This window comes from Grampus griseus (assembly GCF_964374135.1).
Source record: "Grampus griseus genome assembly, chromosome: 3".
Taxonomy (NCBI): domain Eukaryota; kingdom Metazoa; phylum Chordata; class Mammalia; order Artiodactyla; family Delphinidae; genus Grampus; species Grampus griseus.
In genome coordinates, this window is record NC_139019.1 from 30,399,796 (window position 1) to 30,418,206 (window position 18,411).

Below are 18,411 nucleotides of genomic sequence, written 5' to 3' on the forward strand. Positions count from 1 at the left end.
ATTCCTACTTTGGATTTCCTAATGGTCCTCCTGTAAACTGGGAGTTTCTGTCTAGAAATTCTTGCAAACCTTTCAGTTCTTGTAGCACTGACTCCAGCAGCTGGGAGGGAACACTACTTTCAATCTGAAAGAAAGGAAATATTTTCAAACATTTAAAAACAATGAAAAAAAAGCTTCTATAAAAAACACATATGCTGTATACCCATAATTGAACATGAAGTTTTAATTCTAAGGTACCCTATCTTCATAAACAGTAAAGTTATTTCTTTTATCAATTTATACTTGGTGACCAGAATAAAGGGCTAGACACCCACATCCCTCCACCCCCTGCTGCTCTGGTTTTAATGAGGTATAATTTACAGACAGTAAAATACACAAATCTTAAGTGAATACCTTGATAACTTTTTACATCTTTATATAGTCACCACCCAGATCACAATATTGGGTATTTCCAACACCCAAAAAAGTTCCCTATTGCCCCTTTTCTAGTCATTAGTCATTCTACCTCCTAGGTAACCAACCACTTTTCTTACCTCTATCATAGAATATAGACTGGTTTTTCCTGTTCGAAATTCACACACATGAAATCACATACTATGTTAATACATTCTGATTCTGAGAAACTTTAAAATTTAGAACTTTAAAATAGAGTATCAGAGTTAAAAAGATGTTTAGTATCTTTCCATCTTAAAAAGAAAAAAAGCTTAAAATAAATTGCATGCATACTTCACATTAAAAAAAAACCTTTAATACCTGAATTTATGATAGTACAAATTTCTGTGTTTCTTAAAGCACTCTGGAAAGTACACCAATACATGGAAATTAGTGCTAGGTTCTTGGAGTTTGGGGGCATATAAGCAATACATTAAATTGTAACTTTGAGCAATATTAAGTATTAGGACTGATTCTATTTAGCCCCCATAACAATGTTATGAGGGAGATACATTCTCATTTTACTGTGAGATATCAGGCTCTGAAATGTTAAGAAATTTACTCATCATTAGTAAGTGACAGAGCTGAGATGTAACTCAGGGGGTGAACAGTTTACTGGATGAGTACACAAACATGTATATAAAGGAATAATCATTGCATGTTGTTTATAACATCAAGAGATATAAAACAATCTACTTCCCCATTAATAACGTAAACTGGCTCCACAGAGATAATGGAATACTGTTATTTATATAACACACTTACTGCAGTGATCTCTCTGTTGCCACTCTTGAATATTCTCTCCACAACTAAACTAGCATCCCAGATGTTTCTGGAACAAAAAATGTTTTAATGATTGTGCTGTAGATGAATAAAAACAATTACAATAAGTAGTAAATTCCTTTCTATATGTTTATTTAGTTTTTAAAGTGTAGCAATGACTTCATTTAACATTTTACTAAGTTATCTGAAAACAAAAAAAAAAAAAGGAAAATTTCCAAACCTGACAGATCTAAGTCATTTCACATAATGAAATACTGTTGAAGAAAAATCAAAGACCCTGGGTAATAAATTGGAAACAAGGAAGCTTATAAAGTGAGTTCTGCACTGTTTCACATTTTTAAGCAAATGATTCATATGAAAGCATACAACTCAAATCTAAGAAAAATACACACCAGACATGATAATTAAGTGGATCTGGTAGAATGATTGAAAAATGGCTGTAATTCTTTATCCCTCCCCACACCTATTCTCTTTACAATATGACTCTGATGCCTCCTTTATAACGAGGAGTCTATTTCCCACTTTTTGAATCTGGGCTGGCTTGGAGATGTCTCCCTGCCAAGTAAGTCAGGCAGAAGTGATAGGAGACCTATTCTGAGCCCAGGCATCCTGAGGCTCTGCAAGTTTCTACTCTCTCTCATGGAACCTTACCACCACCAAGTCTATGATCCCTGACTAGCCTGCTAGAGGATTAGAGACCATGTGGAGAACAATCCAGCTGTCTCAGCTGAGGCCATTCTAGACCAACACACAAACATAACCCTAAACATGTGAGAGTCCAGCCAAGAGTGACACAACTCTCTTCAACCTCAAAGCTGATTTCAAATGCATAGTGGGCCTAGCCAAGACCAGAACTGCCTAACTGACTTGCAGACACATGTCACTGAGTTATGGGATGGTTTGTTACACTACATATTAGTATATACAGATATATTTTGAGGATATATATACATATATAAAACACAGTAACAAATACAGATGGTTAGATAATAAAAAAGCTGAATGACAGAAAACAATCTTATTAATGGACAAGTGAGCTTAAACTATAAGTAAAATTTAGTAGGCACAAATAATGTCCCAAATTTAAAGTTAAAAATGTTCAACTATACACAATAGAACAAGGTAATCAACAGTTAATTATCCCATGAAAAACTTACCCCATGATTCGAGAAAAGTAAATGCAAATACCATTGTGTTTTCCAGAGTACACAATCTCTGGTCCAGCCATACAACTCATACTTGTGGCCTGAGTTGCTGGATTTCCCATAGCACACACTGGAGTTGACATAGCAGGAGGATGAACACCTTGTACACACGTAAGAAAAACAAATCTTTAAACTTAACATTAAATATTCAGAATTCTCAATAACCCAAGTCAGTTGTCCCTAGACCCATAGGTAAAAACAATTACAAAAATATTGAAATAAATAGTTATTTAATTTGGTTTTCCTTGATAAGAAGAGAGATTTAGACTTGGAGAGGAACTCCCAAGTTGGCTTTCAAGTGTGGGCAATGCAGGATGAAAAGGAAAGCAAGCTTGCAATCACTGCACATTAATGCTGGGAGTAAAACAGGACTAATTATACAGTTCAGGGCTGGTAATTAAGTCCTGATACTCAAAAAGGGGGCTTTCCAGGTCCACTAAGTAAAGGCATTCATGGCCAAATGCCAATACTTGCTTGGATGCCACTTCTATTAAACTACATTATTTTCAGGGGAATAGGACAAGTTAATCTTTCCCATTCTAAGCATTAAGGATAGTAATTCACAATGTTAGCTCCTCAAAAAGAATAGTAGTAGCAACCTAAAACAAAGAAAAGAGGTACCTTGAGATGGTGTTCCCAAAAAGGATGGATTCAGGTATGTACTACCACTAGGAATAGGAGAACCTAAAAAGAAAGAAGAATATAAAGATTTATAAAATTATCTCCCAGTTTTTTTGTATCTGATCAAAATTAGACACAGAAACTGTTTCTAAGTGTAAGAGTGAGGAGTGGCACCACCCATAATATATTCAAGAATTAGGGACTCATTTCCCAGCAACTTTCTAACAATCCCCACTTTGGAAAACATTGAGGTGGGAGTTTGTTATTAAACCTCTCAACTCTTTCCTTTTGAATAAATAACAAATGAGTTCTGTAAATACTACTGTTATATCTTATTTTGTTTCCCAGTATACACTAAAGATTCAATATTAATATATCATAACACTAAGAGTCAGACATCTATAGAATTATTCCCTAATAATGCAGTAGCAGTAAAGAAAATACAATGAAATTTTTTATCCATTAAAATATACTACAAAGCTTCTAAAATTCAACTCTATTAGAAACAGTTTCATTTCAATGTTTCATACTCACCAGAGTAGACAGGAGACCCCAGGATGGGACCAACATTACTTGGAGCGGGGAGAGTGGCTGGAAATCTCATCTGTGCTTCACCACCATACCTATTTTTACGACAACAGGGGCTGAGTTTATTCAGTGAAACTATACATCTTAAAAGCTAGAACTGTTTCAAGTCCTGCTTAGCTTCAAAATAAATGCTTTAAACACTAGAGACTTTCCTGGTGGCACAGTGGTTAACAATCTGCCTGTAAATGCAGGGGACATGGGTTCAATCCCTGGTCCAGGAAGATCCCACACATCACAGAGCAACTAAGCCTGTGCACCACAACTACTGAGCCTGTGCTCTAAAGCCCGCGAGCCACAACTACTGAGCCCAAGCACCACAACTACTGAAGCCCACGCGCCTACAGCCCATGCTCCGCAACAAGAGAAGCCACTGCAATGAGAAGCCTGTGCACCTCAATGAAGAGTAGTCCCCTTTCGCCGTAACTAGAGAAAGCCCACATGCAGCAACAAAGACCCGACGCGGCCATAAATAAATAAATAAATATTAAAAAAACATTAGAGACTTTAAATGCATTGTGTTGACAGTGAAATATACACAGATACATAATAAAATATTTAGTAAATGTTGACTTCAAATTGCTAACAAGAAGAATCATAAGGGACTCTGGCAATTTCTAAAGAAGGGTCTGCAATGCATAGAATGTATTTAATAAGTATATGGTACTGTAATTTTCATACTAGATTATGGTTAGACTACTCAAAAAATTCTTTTAAACAAAATTGCATTTTAAATTTATTCTTAGCTAAATATTTTCCAAATAATATCTCTTTGATATCAAGTTTTCTAAAAGTGACTCAATCTCTCAATGCAAATGATACACATAAAGCAGAACTGGTAGTGTTTGAGGAAGTAGAAAAGATAGATGAGATAATAACTGAGGTAGAAGACTAGACAAAAGAAGTTGGAGAAGAGAATCCAGAGAAAGAGTAACAATGCATAAATTATGCTAATCTAGTTGCTTCCAGTAGTATTATCACCTTTCCAATTTAAATTTTACTAACTTGCCTATATAGTTGCTCAACTGTTTTGCAAACCCTTAAACAACCACATTAGCCAATGCAACCATTAATAAAAAGTGGCCAAGAACAAAAGAAAGTGATATATACCTGAAGAAAGCCCGAGTGGCCCAAGCAGATACTTCTCTGTCACAGGCAGCAGTGGAACAAGCAAGAATAAGGCAAGTTGCACAGGCCTGGTCTTCCTGTAAAAAAAGAGTATCTTTCCTTATGTAAAACATAAACATTTCAAAAGAAGTTTTGTTTACTTCTGTATCCAGTGTTTAAACCCGTGCCTAGCACAGAGCAGGTACTTGATAAATATTTGCTGAATGAATGAAATCAGCTGGTATGAAAAAGGAGAAGTAAACACTATTGGTTTTAAAGTTTATCATAGGCGCTGTTATTAAAGGATGGTCTCTTTTTCTTTTTATCTAGATTCTACTTTAGTTTCTGGTTTAGTCCCCCACTACTCCCGGGTTTTTTTCTCATGGTGTTTTAACCTTTTAGAAAATAACAATAATAGCTAACATTTATTAAGTACTTGTCATGTGCCAGGCACTATTTTAAGAGTTTAGAGCATATTAATCCTCACTCCACATATTATAATTTAATACACATGAGGAAATGGAAGCTCAGAGAATTCAAGTAATCTACTCTGATGGTGGAGCTGGTAGTTTGAATTCAGAGTGTGTATATTTAACTTTGATCTGATATTCCTGATTTTAAACTAAGCATTCCCAGTTTTACCTCATCATTTCTAGTTGTGGCTTAAAAAAAAAAAAGTTTTTAATTAAAAAAGTTATTTATCTATAAATATCTTGTCCTTTTAATAAAAATACATTCATCATATAATTTGAACATCACACTCTTACTAGTACACTTTAATGATAAGAATTTATCAAAAACAGAACAAAAATCTGAGCATTTACCATAAACCCTTATAGCATATTAATACTGCTCCCAAGTACCAGTACACATACAGTGATTAAGGCAAAGAAAGGAAGACTAGTATTAACCACAGTATTTTGATCCTAACTTACATAATATCATCACAATAAAAAAAGGTATAAATAATTACCTGATGTAATTTAAAGAATCTTTCAATCTCTTCTCCATCTCCACCCACATTACTCACAAGTAGATGCCTCAGTTGATCTACAGGTCTAAGTTTATGAAACATAAGACTCCCCTAAGAAGTTCAAAAAGAAAGAGGATAATAGATTTATCAAGCATGGCTAGTAGCAACTGACCTTGCTACCTTATTTAATAAAAGCAATGAAACAAAAAAGTAACTTCAAGAATATGAAGTAAACTGGTCAAAAAGATCATCTACACTTCAATTCCTAGCCTATACTAGATCTATATATCCATGCAGAAAACTTAATAAGAGAACACTGCCCCTCCCCGCTAAAAAATAAAGCAAAAGGGTGCAGGCTCTGTCAGACACAAACATACTATAAACCTTTATCTTATGCATGGTATTAGCACATGAATAAACAGATAAGTGGAACAAAACAGAAAGTTCTGATATAGGCTCAAGTAAGCACTAGAACTTAATATATGATAAAAGCTGCCCCTCAAACTAAAGGATCAAAGTTAGATATTTCATTAATCATGTTGGCACAAGTATGTCCACTTTGGGAAAAAATGAAGCTGGATCCATACTCATACCTAAAACAGGATAAATTCCAAACAGACAGGACAAAATAAAACTGTAATAGTAGTAGAAGAAACTCTGGGTGAATTATTTTATGAACTTCAGAGTGCGGATGGTCTTTTTTTTTTTTAACCTTCAATAGAAATCCCCCCAAAAAACTGAGTATTTCAACTACTTATAGACTTATCCACATGGGAAAAAAAATCTCAGTGAACAAAATAAGATGGCAAACCAGGAAAAATATCTGAGACTAAATCACAAAAAGTTAGTTTCCTTGACATATAAAGAGCCTCTATAAATAAAAAAGAAAAAGACAACTTAATAGAAAAGTGGATATAGAACAGGAACAGACAATTCACAGAAAAATAAACACTAGAACAGACAGTCAATCTCACTCTTAATACGATGGCATATTGTACTTGCACAGGATGTAAGGAAACAAGCACTCAACATTCACTGATAGTGAATGTATGTATATATACAGGGAACTTGGCAACATCTATCAAATTGATAAACACACATACTTTTTGATCCAGTAGATGTAATTCTACAGCTTTACTCACACACAGGCAAAACGATATATGCACAACATTGCAGCATTATTTTTTTTTATTTTTATTTTTTTGTGGTACGCCGGCCTCTCACTGTTGTGGCCACTCCCATTGCGGAGCACAGGCTCCGGACGCACAGGCCCAGAGGCCATGGCTCACGGGCCTAGCCGCTCCGCAGCATGTGGGATATTCCCGGACCGGGGCATGAACCCGTGTCCTCTGCATCAGCAGGCGGACTCTCAACCACTGCGCCACCAAGGAAGTCCGCAGCATTATTTTTAAAGGCAAAAGATGATCTATTAATAGGGGCCTAGTTAAATATGGTACATCCATATAAAGGAATGCCTTTCAAATATAAAATAGAATGAGAAAGTTCTTTATATATTACTATGGAAAGATATCTGAAATGTATCTTTGAAACATAAAAAGCAAAGTATAAAACAGTGCATACAATATGCTAATGTGTGTTTATAAATATACTTATATTGTTTGTATATTGATATCATAACATATCTCTGGAAAGATATAGATTCTGATGACATGGGTGTCTGTAGGGAGGGGACCCAAACCAGAAGGGAGATTTTATTGTGTATACCCCTCTGCTTACCAGTGGAATTGTCAATGCATCGCTACTCAAAAAATAAATACTAAAAGATTCTTTTTTTAACAAGTGAGGACTACATGATAAGAAATAAACATAGCTTGTTTTACTAATTTTATGCTGAATACTATTGATAGAAATGCTACTTTAGAAAAAGTATAATAGCAATACTTTATAAACAGCAAGCTCTTGGATTTCCCTGGTGGCGCAGTGGTTAAAAATCCGCCTGCCAATGCAGGGGACACAGGTTTGAGCCCTGGTCCAGGAAGATCCCACATGCCGCGGAGCAACTACTGAGCCTGTGCTCTAGAGCTCTAGAGCCTGCAAGCCACAACTACTGAGCCCGCGTGCCACAACTACTGAAGCCCGTGTGCCTAGAGCCCGTGCTCCACAACAAAGAGAAGCCAACGCAATGAGAAGCCTGTGCACTGCAATGAAGAGTAGCCCCCCCTTGCCACAACTAGAGAAGGCCCGCATTTTTGGTATTTATAAACTATTCCTTAAGAATATTTTAAGAATAAACATTCCTAAGTACTTAGGTAAACGACTCTATTAAGCAACTACTGCAGAATACTTTGACCAAAACGTTAAATATGGCTTCTCTTCTTTTTCTCTCCACCTTAACAGATGATGTAAATACCTGTGCTGAGAGGAGAACAAACTTCTTTGGAGGCAACATGTGCTGCTGTACAACAACTGGTGAGTCAGTTATGGGAATATGATCCTTATTTAAGGGTGTGATTATCTTATCTACTTTGAACTCATCTATTGCAGAAAGAGCCCAGGAATGACCATCAACACGAGTAGTCATCTATGTAGAAGAAACAAATGTTTTATACATATTATTAAAGTTACATGAGGCAAAACCTTCTAAAAAAGAATAATACAATCTTTAAATAATGTAGGGTTTAACAGATTAATAATAATACATCAGCACGAATATTCTCAAAAGTCTGTATTTAATTTTCTAATGTCTATTCTTTTAATCAGGCATCTTCTATGATAGTAAATCTTTTCATACCAGAAGACAAAGGCAAAATTTTCTTAGGATGAACTATAAATAGTATTTACTAAAATTACAATGTTTTCAGTAACTGAAGACTATACCTTCTACCCTCTTTCCAGGGTAAATTGATCTACACTGGTAGGTTCAGTGCTCAAATCTGCTGACATACAGTTTTTGTTTTCTTCTGAAGTTACATCTGCTTTCTAAACTAAGATACTCTCTAAAAAAAAGTGTCTAGTCTTCTAAAATATTTTATTATAAAAAATTTTAAGCATTAATAAAATGTTGAAAGTACAATAAATGTCCATATGCCTGATACCTAGATTCAACAATTGATAGCATTTTGCCCTATTTGCTTTCTTCTTTCTATATTTTTTCATTTACTGAACCATTTGAAAGTTATGAATATCATGTCACCACTAAATACTTTTGCATGCACCTCTTAAAAATAAGGATGTTTTCTAACATAACCACTATACTATCCTAACATGTAAGAATATTAACATTTCTCTAATACAATCTAATGCCCAGTCAATACAGAATTTTTCCATTGACTTAATGTCTTGTATAGCTGTTTTTGGGAGACCAGAATTTGATTAAAGTTCATGAGCTATATTTATATATATATATTTAAAGTCCACATTTGTTTGAGAACTCAAGTATTATAGAGGTGAAGTGATATGATATATATGATATATAGTATCTACTTTAAAAGTAGCTAACGTTTATCGAGTGCTTCCTGTGTGCCAGGTAGTGTTCTCAGCACCTTACACACATGAACTCATTTAATCCCACAACCACCCCACAGAGGTAGGTACTATTAAAACTGTTATAGATTAGGAAATTGAGGACCAGAGACACGTTAGTCCTCTGAGTCACTGCTTTGAGGAAATAGAGCCAGATTTCAAACCTGCACCCGCTAACACTGTGCTCCCATCAAGACAGGGTTTATATCTTCCTGAGTTCTGAATCCTTACAGTCTGTCGCATAATGAGGCAACACAGTATGTGCTCAGTAAAGTTCAAAGGATAAAGAAAAGAATTTGAGAAAGGTGCTCCTTGCCTCCATACCTACCTCCTGACTCTACCCCAGCTGCTTAGGCCATGTAAGCAACTTGGAAGAGTCCATTCAAACCATGCCCCCATTCCCAGGAACTGGTTCTTCCTCCTCCCATCTACACACACCTTTTCCCACTCCCCCTAACCAGACGGGTTCACGTTTGAAAATAACCAGAAGCAGCTAGTGACACTAGAACCAAAATGCCTTTAAAGAGATGGCTCCAAAGAGAGTCTCAGACATTCACACCCTAGTGGGGGTTGGTCTATCTCGTTTGATCAGCAGCCTCTGGGGGCAGGTAACATGAGCTATGCTAGGGCATCTAGGAGGACAGATGGGAGTGGAGTAGGGGACAGCAAGGGGAGTGAGTAGAGATGGCCTCCTCTCAGCATCTCCTGGGCTGGGGGCTGGGGTAGGTGGCCTAGGTGTGGGATTGGGCCAGGATAGGCCGGGGCCGCACCTCTCACCCAGGACCTCTCTGCTGACTTCGTGGTATACGTGATATTTACTTTTAAAACACAATCATGTGTTTGTGTGTATACATTTATATACGTGGGGAAGAGATATGAAACAAGGTGGAGAAATGGGTAATTTCTTAATGTGGGGTTCAGTTTACCATTCTATTTTTTGCATATATTTGAAATTTTCTATAATTAAAAGAAAAAACGTTAAATATTTAGGCGGAACTACAAATTAAAGAGATCATAAGAATAAAATTCTAAGTCATAACTATAATGCATGGCCTCATAATAACTAAAAATATAATATATTTAAGTGGGACAAAGATCATTTCAGAAAAGATATAGGCATTTTCAGGTACATTATGAAGAACATTCTAAAAGGGTTCCAATGTTTTTTGTTAAAGGTGTTTTTAACGAGTACCATAATGACTTCTAATCTCACAGAGGAAAAACAAAAAATTAACAGTATATACTTCTTTTCAGTACGACTGCTAATCGTATTAGATTATTAGAAGCAAACAGTAATAAATCAGAAGATAAAGTTTCTCATAATTTTATTCTTCACTTAAAATTATGTAAAAAATTCTTTATAATCTCTCAGGATAACTTACCTGGGTTTCCATCATTGGCTTTTGGAAAGGAAATGTATCATGGTTGACACACCACAAAATGTCATTATCTTCATTTTCTGAGGCTGCCATCAGTAGAATACCTAAAAGTTTAATATGTAAAATCTTATATGATGTCAAATAATATATATCCTCAATAATCATAATTATTATATTAGTGACATTAATAATTAGTGACATTAATATAGATACATAAATATACAGCATTAATCTTTATAAATAAACAAGTCACAAAATAAACAAAAATAAATCCCCTAAAAGGATATATAATTAGTGCCAGGGTAGCATTATTAAGTGTTCTAGACCTTATACTGCATTTCTTTCAGGTAAACACAACTTTTTTTTTCACATTTTAACATTTCTAAAGTTACCATATGATCCAGCATTCCATTCTTAGGTATATAGCCAAAAGAAATGAAAATGTGTCCACTCAAAAACTTGTACATAAATGTTTATAACAACATCATTCATCATAGCCAAAAAAGAGAAACAACCCAAATGCCCACCCAATGCTGAATGGGTAATTATAATGTGGTACACTCACACAATAAAATATTATTCAGCAAAAAAAAAAAAAAAAAAAAAAAAAGAACCTGCTACAATAGATAAACCTTGAAAGCATTATGCTAAGTGAAAGAAGCCAGTCCTATATTTTCCAACTCCATTTAAATGAAATGTCCAAAAGAGGCAAATCCATAGAAACAGAAAGTAGACTAGTGATTTTCCAGGGCTGGGAGAAGGGGGAAATAGGGAGTGACAGCTAATGGGTACAGGGTTTCTTTCTGCAGTGATGAAAATGTTCTGAAATTAGATAGTAGTGATCGTTGTACAACTCCATGAATAAACTAAACACTAATAGATTGTACATTTTAAAAGGTATGTAAATTATATCTCAATTAAAGCTGCTATTAAAAATGCTATGAAGGTACATGATACAATGTACTTGAAAAAATTCTATTTGTGAAGGAAAGTTTAATTTGGGTGTTGAAAAATAAAATATTAGAAGACACAGTACAATAGCAGAGAAAAGGCTTTAAAATGATTAGAAAATAAAAACAAATTGTTTTACGAATGCTTTCTCATATTGGGGAAAACCACATATGGATTTTTCAAGTTTTGATGTTTAACTAGAATCTCATTTTTTAAACTTAATTATTAATCCAAAAGAGTTTGTTATTAAAATTTCATATTTTGACAGGAAAAACTCTCCATATCCATAAAGACACTGACAAAGCAGGCGTGGTATCAGGAAAGTCATTTTAAGTTTATAGCAGTTTATAACTGTTTATAACAGTTTATAACACTGATTTTGACCAGTGAGTTCATGTACAAGGCTAATAAAACAATTTTAAAAGTACTTAGATACTTTAAAAAACTATATTTTTAATATATATGCCAATGAAAAATTTGAAATATAAGCTAATATAAAAAAAGAGTTCCTGGATTAAAAAAACCCATAACATCCTGAACTTCACTGGAAATCTGTTAATTTCAAATGCCTCAAAATGCATTCTGATTTTAATAATTTTAAGAATCTAATATTAAATCTGATAGTATTTCAGAATTTACCTTTACTATAAAGAGCTTTATGTACTTTTGAAGGCTTTTCCACCGTTGAAGATGCTGAGAATCCAGGAGGTAAGCGGATGTGGACCAGTGTCAATGTATTAGGGCGTGTCCATGGCTGTCTGAACGGACAAGTGCTGAAATACAGTCTTACACCTGATGATGGGGTAAAATTATCCATTATTAACAGGAAATAAAAGACATGAGGTACATGTGTTGTTGAAACAATTCCACAGAAAAACACAGAACTCTGTTAAAGCCATATATCACTTTCCTGACTGATCTTAATCATGCATACTACCAGCTGAAGTGGTTTCTAAGACATCACTTGGAATTGAGAGGTAAATCAACACATTTCAGTAGAAAGAACCTACAAGTATAAGACAAGGGAGCCTGCGTTCCAGTTCAGGCTCTGTCACTAAATGTGAGCCACTTTACCTTTCAGGCCTGGTTTTACATCTATAAAATGAGGAGACAGAGTGAGTGGAATCTTCTGATTTTTCAAAAGCCTTAATTTTTCAAATTATTAGTATGGCTTATAATTGATACAGAAGTAAAAACATATTTTCAGTCATAAATTTCCAAACCTGAAGATTATAAAAAGTTATCACATTAAAGCACACATATAAATAAAACAACATACCTGCATGTGTGACAGCCAATAACTGACAGTCCAGTGATTCGGAGTTTTCAATCACTGCTATTTGAACAATTGGTTTAAAAACAGAACGATCTATGGTCCTAGAAGAAAGAAAAACTAAAGTTTATTTTTAAAGTATATCTACTCAATTACAAGGAATATATTCCACCAGGATTTTTTTTTTTTTTTTTTTTTGTGGTACGCGGGCCTCTCACTGTTGTGGCCTCTCCTGTTGCGGAGCACAGGCTCCGGACGTGCAGGCTCAGCAGCCATGGCTCACGTGCCCAGCCGCTCTGCGGAATGTGGAATCTTCCTGGACCGGGGCACGAACCCGTGTCCCCTGCATCGGCAGGCGGACTCTCAACCACTGCGCCACTAGGGAAGCCCCTCCAGTAGGATTTTTACATGTTTAAACATGCTAAAATAGTTTTAAGGCTACTTTTTAGGAAAGTAGTGCAAAAGGAGAAAGAACTGGCAAAAACCCAGTGTGAATGTGTGTTCTTTACATTAATATTGTTAAGAGTAATCTTTTTTCAAAGACCATAAAAGAAAGCTAAATCCATTGGGTAAATGGTTAATGGGGAATAAGGTGTCCTTAGAGCATCAAAATATCATTGAAAGGATTATCACTAATTAAAAAGGGGGAGGGCTTCCCTGGTGGCGCAGTGGTTGAGAGTCCGCCTGCCGATGCAGGGGACACAGGTTCGTGCCCCGGTCCAGGAAGATCCCACATGCCGCGGAGCGGCTAGGCCCGTGAGCCATGGCCGCTGAGCCTGCGCGTCCGGAGCCCGTGCTACACAACGGGAGAGGCCACAACAGTGAGAGGCCTGTGTACCGCAAAAAAAAGGGGGGGAAAATGAACCTTCATAATGGTGAGATCTGGTGAATACCACCTTAACCAAGTGTTCATAATAGGAAAACTGGTACTATGTGCCTCTTAATGTAATACTGTAAGAAGTTCGCATCATGTATGTGATATTGGCTAAAAAAAATATTATCCTGGGACTTCCCTGGTGGCGCAGTGGATAAGACTCTGTGCTCCCAAAGCTGGGGGCCTGGATTTGATCCCTGGTCAGGGAACTAGATCCCACATGCATGCTGCAACTATGAGTTCTCATGCCACAGCTAAGGAGGCCTCTTGCTGCAACTAAGGAGCCCTGGAGCCACAACTAAGACCTGGCAAAACCAAATAAATAAATAAGTAAATAAATAAACAAAAAACAATATTACCCTGAATCTATAGATAAGGAAAAAAAATTCAGAAAATGGGATATTCTACAAATAACTCTCCTGCCCCTCCCCACTAAATGTCAACATTTGAAAAAGGCAGTAAGAGGTCCGTTTTATATTAAAGAGACTAATAACCAACGTAGCTCATGTGCTCTGGCTGAACGTGGAGAAAAATGTAAAGAAAAACGCTATGAAAGATCTGGAGGAGTACTGAGTAATTTTAATATGGACTATATAATTAGGATAACATTATAAAATTATTAATTTTTTAGGTGTGGTAATGATAATGTAGTATATAAGAGCTTAGGAGATGGAAGCTGAAGGATTTAAGGGTGAAAGTCATGTCTGCAACTTACTTTCAAATAGGTCTTAAGAGTGAGGAAATAAGTCAAAATGTTAACAACTGGTGAATTTAGATAAAGGGTATATCAGATTTTATCATGCTATTCTTTTCATTTTTCTGTGGATCTGAAAAAATCTTTCCCCCCAAAATTAGAAGAAGTAAAAGGAAATTTTGTTTCAAATTGCCTGCCTTGAGAATTTTTTGGTCATTGAAGACCAAGGAAAACATGCTATCACTAGGATATCTGATTGTAGCAGTGACCCAGGCACACAGAAAACAGAAATTGAAAATCTGAGGTCTTTGTTAGGTGAAGAGAGTTTCTGAAGCTAAGTCACTTGTGACATATGCAAACAGTGTATAGTGTCTGAAAACTTGGCTTTTAGGTTGGATCTCAGCACTTACTTAGGAGTTAGACCTCAGGCAAATCATAACATCCTTAGTTTTAGTTTCCTCAAGAATACAGTGAGGCTAATACAACTGTGAAATTCTGTATTTCCCGAAATGTACTTGTGTCCATTATCAGACCAATGAAACTACCATGTAGACCTGTTAGAAGGGTGGAGTAGTTAAAAAAGAGGAAACTTTGAGACTTGCAGTTTCCTAGTCATAATACCTATAATGCCTGCACAGACCACTTAGAGCATAATTTCAAACTCCAGGGAAAATCACAGGTCAAGCTGTCCTTTACCCTGTAAAACTAGTCTGCATTATGTTTCAAACCATCCAACATAAGAATAAAAGGAAGCATTGCTAGCAACTGTTTCAAACATAACCTATGATGTCACCTCCTTCAACATTTCTTACTTTCTGGAGATATTTCAAGGAGGGAATAATTTTAGTATACTGCATATAAATAATATAATTATGCCTGCAAATGAAATGCCTGAGAATAAATTACATATTACCTAGCAATGTTTCCAGCAGCAGAAACAATAGAATTCTGTGACACTGAGGCAACTCTGTTCATTCCTTGTCCATCATGGCCCAAATCATACACCTGTGAATAAAAAATCATACCCACTTAAACATGATTATAAACTGTATACACTTTATAAAATAACCTTTTAAATAAATTTTTATTAAGTAAACTTTTCCTTTTTAGGGATCCTTTAATTTTGGTACTTCATATAGGTATGAAAACATTCAGAGATTAACAATTTCATAAAAGGGGGCCTTAAGCAGCGGGTTTTTTTTTTTTTTTTAAAGCACACAGTTCATAGGAAAAGCCCAAGAGTGACTAAACCTTGTTCCTTAAAAACAGGGATATTCTTCCCCTCTTATATGGTGGTATAATATTAATACTTACCTGTATTACTCCTTTCTCCGATCGTGTATATAAAATATTTCTTGAATTATCAATTGCAATTTGAACAATAGGATCTAAAAATAAGACAGAGGAAGAAAAAAAACGGAGGTTAACAAATCAAACACAGTAGCCACTTACAACCAATTAAAATTGCTGATTTACATTCAGGGCTTTTCTTTTGTTTTGTAGGTAAGTCTTAGGGTAGCTGCACAAGGACAAAGCCAAGAAGCATTCAGGTCAGACAGCACGCGAAAAAAAGCAAACATCAAATACTGTGACTGGGTTAAGAGCATCACGAATAAGTTATTCTGTCCTTTAAATTAATTTTAAGCCAAACCAAAAACAAGTTCCAAATTATTCCTACATTCAACATTTAATGAATGCTTACTATATGCTAGAAACACATAAAATAATTATACCTGGTCCATTCCTTCAAGAAACTTCCAGTTTAGTTTAATAATTCATTGTGTAAAAGAAAATAATTTAAAAATTCAGTCATATTAACATTTTTAGATATATTTATTTTACTTTACTGAAGCATTTTAAAATTACTTCACCTGCCTAAATCTCTCAATTAAAAACTCAGATATATTCATTTTATGCTGGGAATTTCTTTCAGACCAGGCAAAACATGTATTAAATGTCTGAATGTCTAACTCTCTCACAAACACAGACACGGGTGGTTTAAGTATATATAGCTATTGTAGACACATGTTCTATGGTGCTACATTTATAGGAACTTGGGAATAAAACTCATGCTATCTGTTTTATCATCCCTTCTCCCTTTAAAAGATGATATGACTATATAACAAATACTGTTTAGTAAGAAACTGTTTCAATTAAGAATGAGAATTTCTGAAGAAAATGTTAGGTCAGTGATTTGTTAAAATGTTTTGTTTGCCAAATTTGTTTTCTACTCACCATCTTCTGAGAATGTGAACTGTAGTAACGAAGGAACAAGGAAAGAAAGTGCACTCTTTGAGTGGTTTATTTTCCTACACCTCTGGCTAAACCAGCCTGCTTCTGCCTTCAAAGAAAAAATTGAAAGACATAAACTTGTAAATGTAGGTACCTCCATCATAGCAACTAAAATATACTCATGTTTATAAAGGTTCTCAAATCTTAGTAAAATACCAATAATTGTAAAGTAAGACATACTACTCAAAAATAAGTACTGAGAAGTACTGAGTTCAGTCCTGTAATTAAAAATAGAAAATGTATTTAACGAAAATCAAATCACTGCTCTCGATGAAATCAGCTATGTCTATTCCAGCAACCTCAGTAATGCTATGTTAGTGAACTCATTTTAATTATCTTAAAAACTCCTACTTGAAAGCAGTAAGGGAAATAATAAGCGTAGTTTATAAGTGTCAAAAGTACATAGGATAGAGGTATTTTTATCTCTTCCCACTACTGCTAAAAGGAAATTTAAAAAATAGTAGCCACCACCATCATAATCTACAGTCTGCCCCTCAATGATCGAGTTTTGCCATACTTAAATCTACAACAAAATCTTCTTTTTGTAGTTAACAAAACCAAGAGAAATTGGGTAAGGAAGAGATACAATATAACATAAAAATGCTAACCTCAGTTCTAATCCTATCTCTGCCACTAATTAGCTGTGTGCCTATGAGAATACTTGTCTTATCAGTTTCCTACTGTTTACCTTATGATAAAGGCAACAATACAGTAAGGGGGAAAAAATAATGGAGCAAAGGATACAAAGATATTTCAGAGTAAACACAAATGACCAATAAATACATGAAAAGATGCTCAACCCAACTAGTAATAAAAAACAATTGTCTTCTATCTGACTGGTCAAAATTAATAAGTTATAAAATACCAGGGTTAGTGAGAGTGAGGAGGGAGAGGAAAGGGATACAATCAAAGATGCCTGCTATGAGTCTAAAACTCTTAAGAGGGCAAAATGAAAATAGAAAATTCAGTTTTCAATACACATATACTATAATACAACTATTAGAATTCTAAGTCTCCACACTAGAAAACTTCTACACATGTGCACAAGGAGGCTTGTAAAAGAACACTTATCACACCATCATTTCTGAAAGGTATAATAAAAACCTAGAAGTCTATCAAGAAAGGAATTGTTCAATCATGTATCAATACATCCATTTTATGGACAATCATGCAGCAATCACAAAACATAACACATATCTATCTACCAGATACTGACAAGGAAAGACTTTCAAGGCACAGTTAAATGAAAAAAGCCAATTATGGGAATTTCCTGGTGGTCCATTGGTTAGGGCTCGCCACTTTCACTGCCTTGGCCCAGTTTCAATCCCTGGTCGGGGAACTAAGATCCCGCAAGCCACACGGCGTGGGGGGAAAAAAAAGGCAGAAAAAGGAAAAAAAGCCAATATGAAACAAAACTTAAGCAATAATACAAGTAAAAACACATACACAGAAGTATACTATGTATTCGTATACATGTATACACACAAATAAATACATATATATTATCTATAGATATTTAAAGACATTTATAGGTATTTAGAAATGTATGCATCATATTCTACAAGGACATATACAGAACTGATAATGGCTGTTACCTTTGCGGGGAGGACTGGGTTTTACAGGTATGGTGTAGTCATGAAGGACTACAACTTTAACTGCATGTTTGACTACTTTCCATAAGAATATATTAACGTGCTATATAATTAGAAGATAAAGACTAAAGCTTATCAGAAACTAACACAACACTGTAAATCAACTA

The 18,411-nt window shown here is 35.2% G+C and overlaps 1 protein-coding gene across 1 annotated transcript in view; it reads right to left on the reverse strand.

Annotated features, from left to right (window-relative positions):
• Positions 1-18,411, reverse strand: part of NUP155 (nucleoporin 155) — a gene marked incomplete at its 5' end in the record, with an annotated part of 61,014 nt that overhangs the window by 29,100 nt on the left and 13,503 nt on the right. The window contains 14 exons of the mRNA XM_082651724.1: positions 9-124; positions 1,198-1,264; positions 2,373-2,520; positions 3,042-3,104; positions 3,576-3,664; positions 4,737-4,831; positions 5,707-5,817; positions 8,078-8,248; positions 10,572-10,672; positions 12,159-12,311; positions 12,799-12,896; positions 15,274-15,365; positions 15,675-15,748; positions 16,596-16,701. Coding sequence (XP_082507850.1) covers positions 9-124; positions 1,198-1,264; positions 2,373-2,520; positions 3,042-3,104; positions 3,576-3,664; positions 4,737-4,831; positions 5,707-5,817; positions 8,078-8,248; positions 10,572-10,672; positions 12,159-12,311; positions 12,799-12,896; positions 15,274-15,365; positions 15,675-15,748; positions 16,596-16,701 — 1,484 coding nt within the window. The remainder of the gene's footprint in view (positions 1-8; positions 125-1,197; positions 1,265-2,372; positions 2,521-3,041; positions 3,105-3,575; positions 3,665-4,736; positions 4,832-5,706; positions 5,818-8,077; positions 8,249-10,571; positions 10,673-12,158; positions 12,312-12,798; positions 12,897-15,273; positions 15,366-15,674; positions 15,749-16,595; positions 16,702-18,411) is intronic.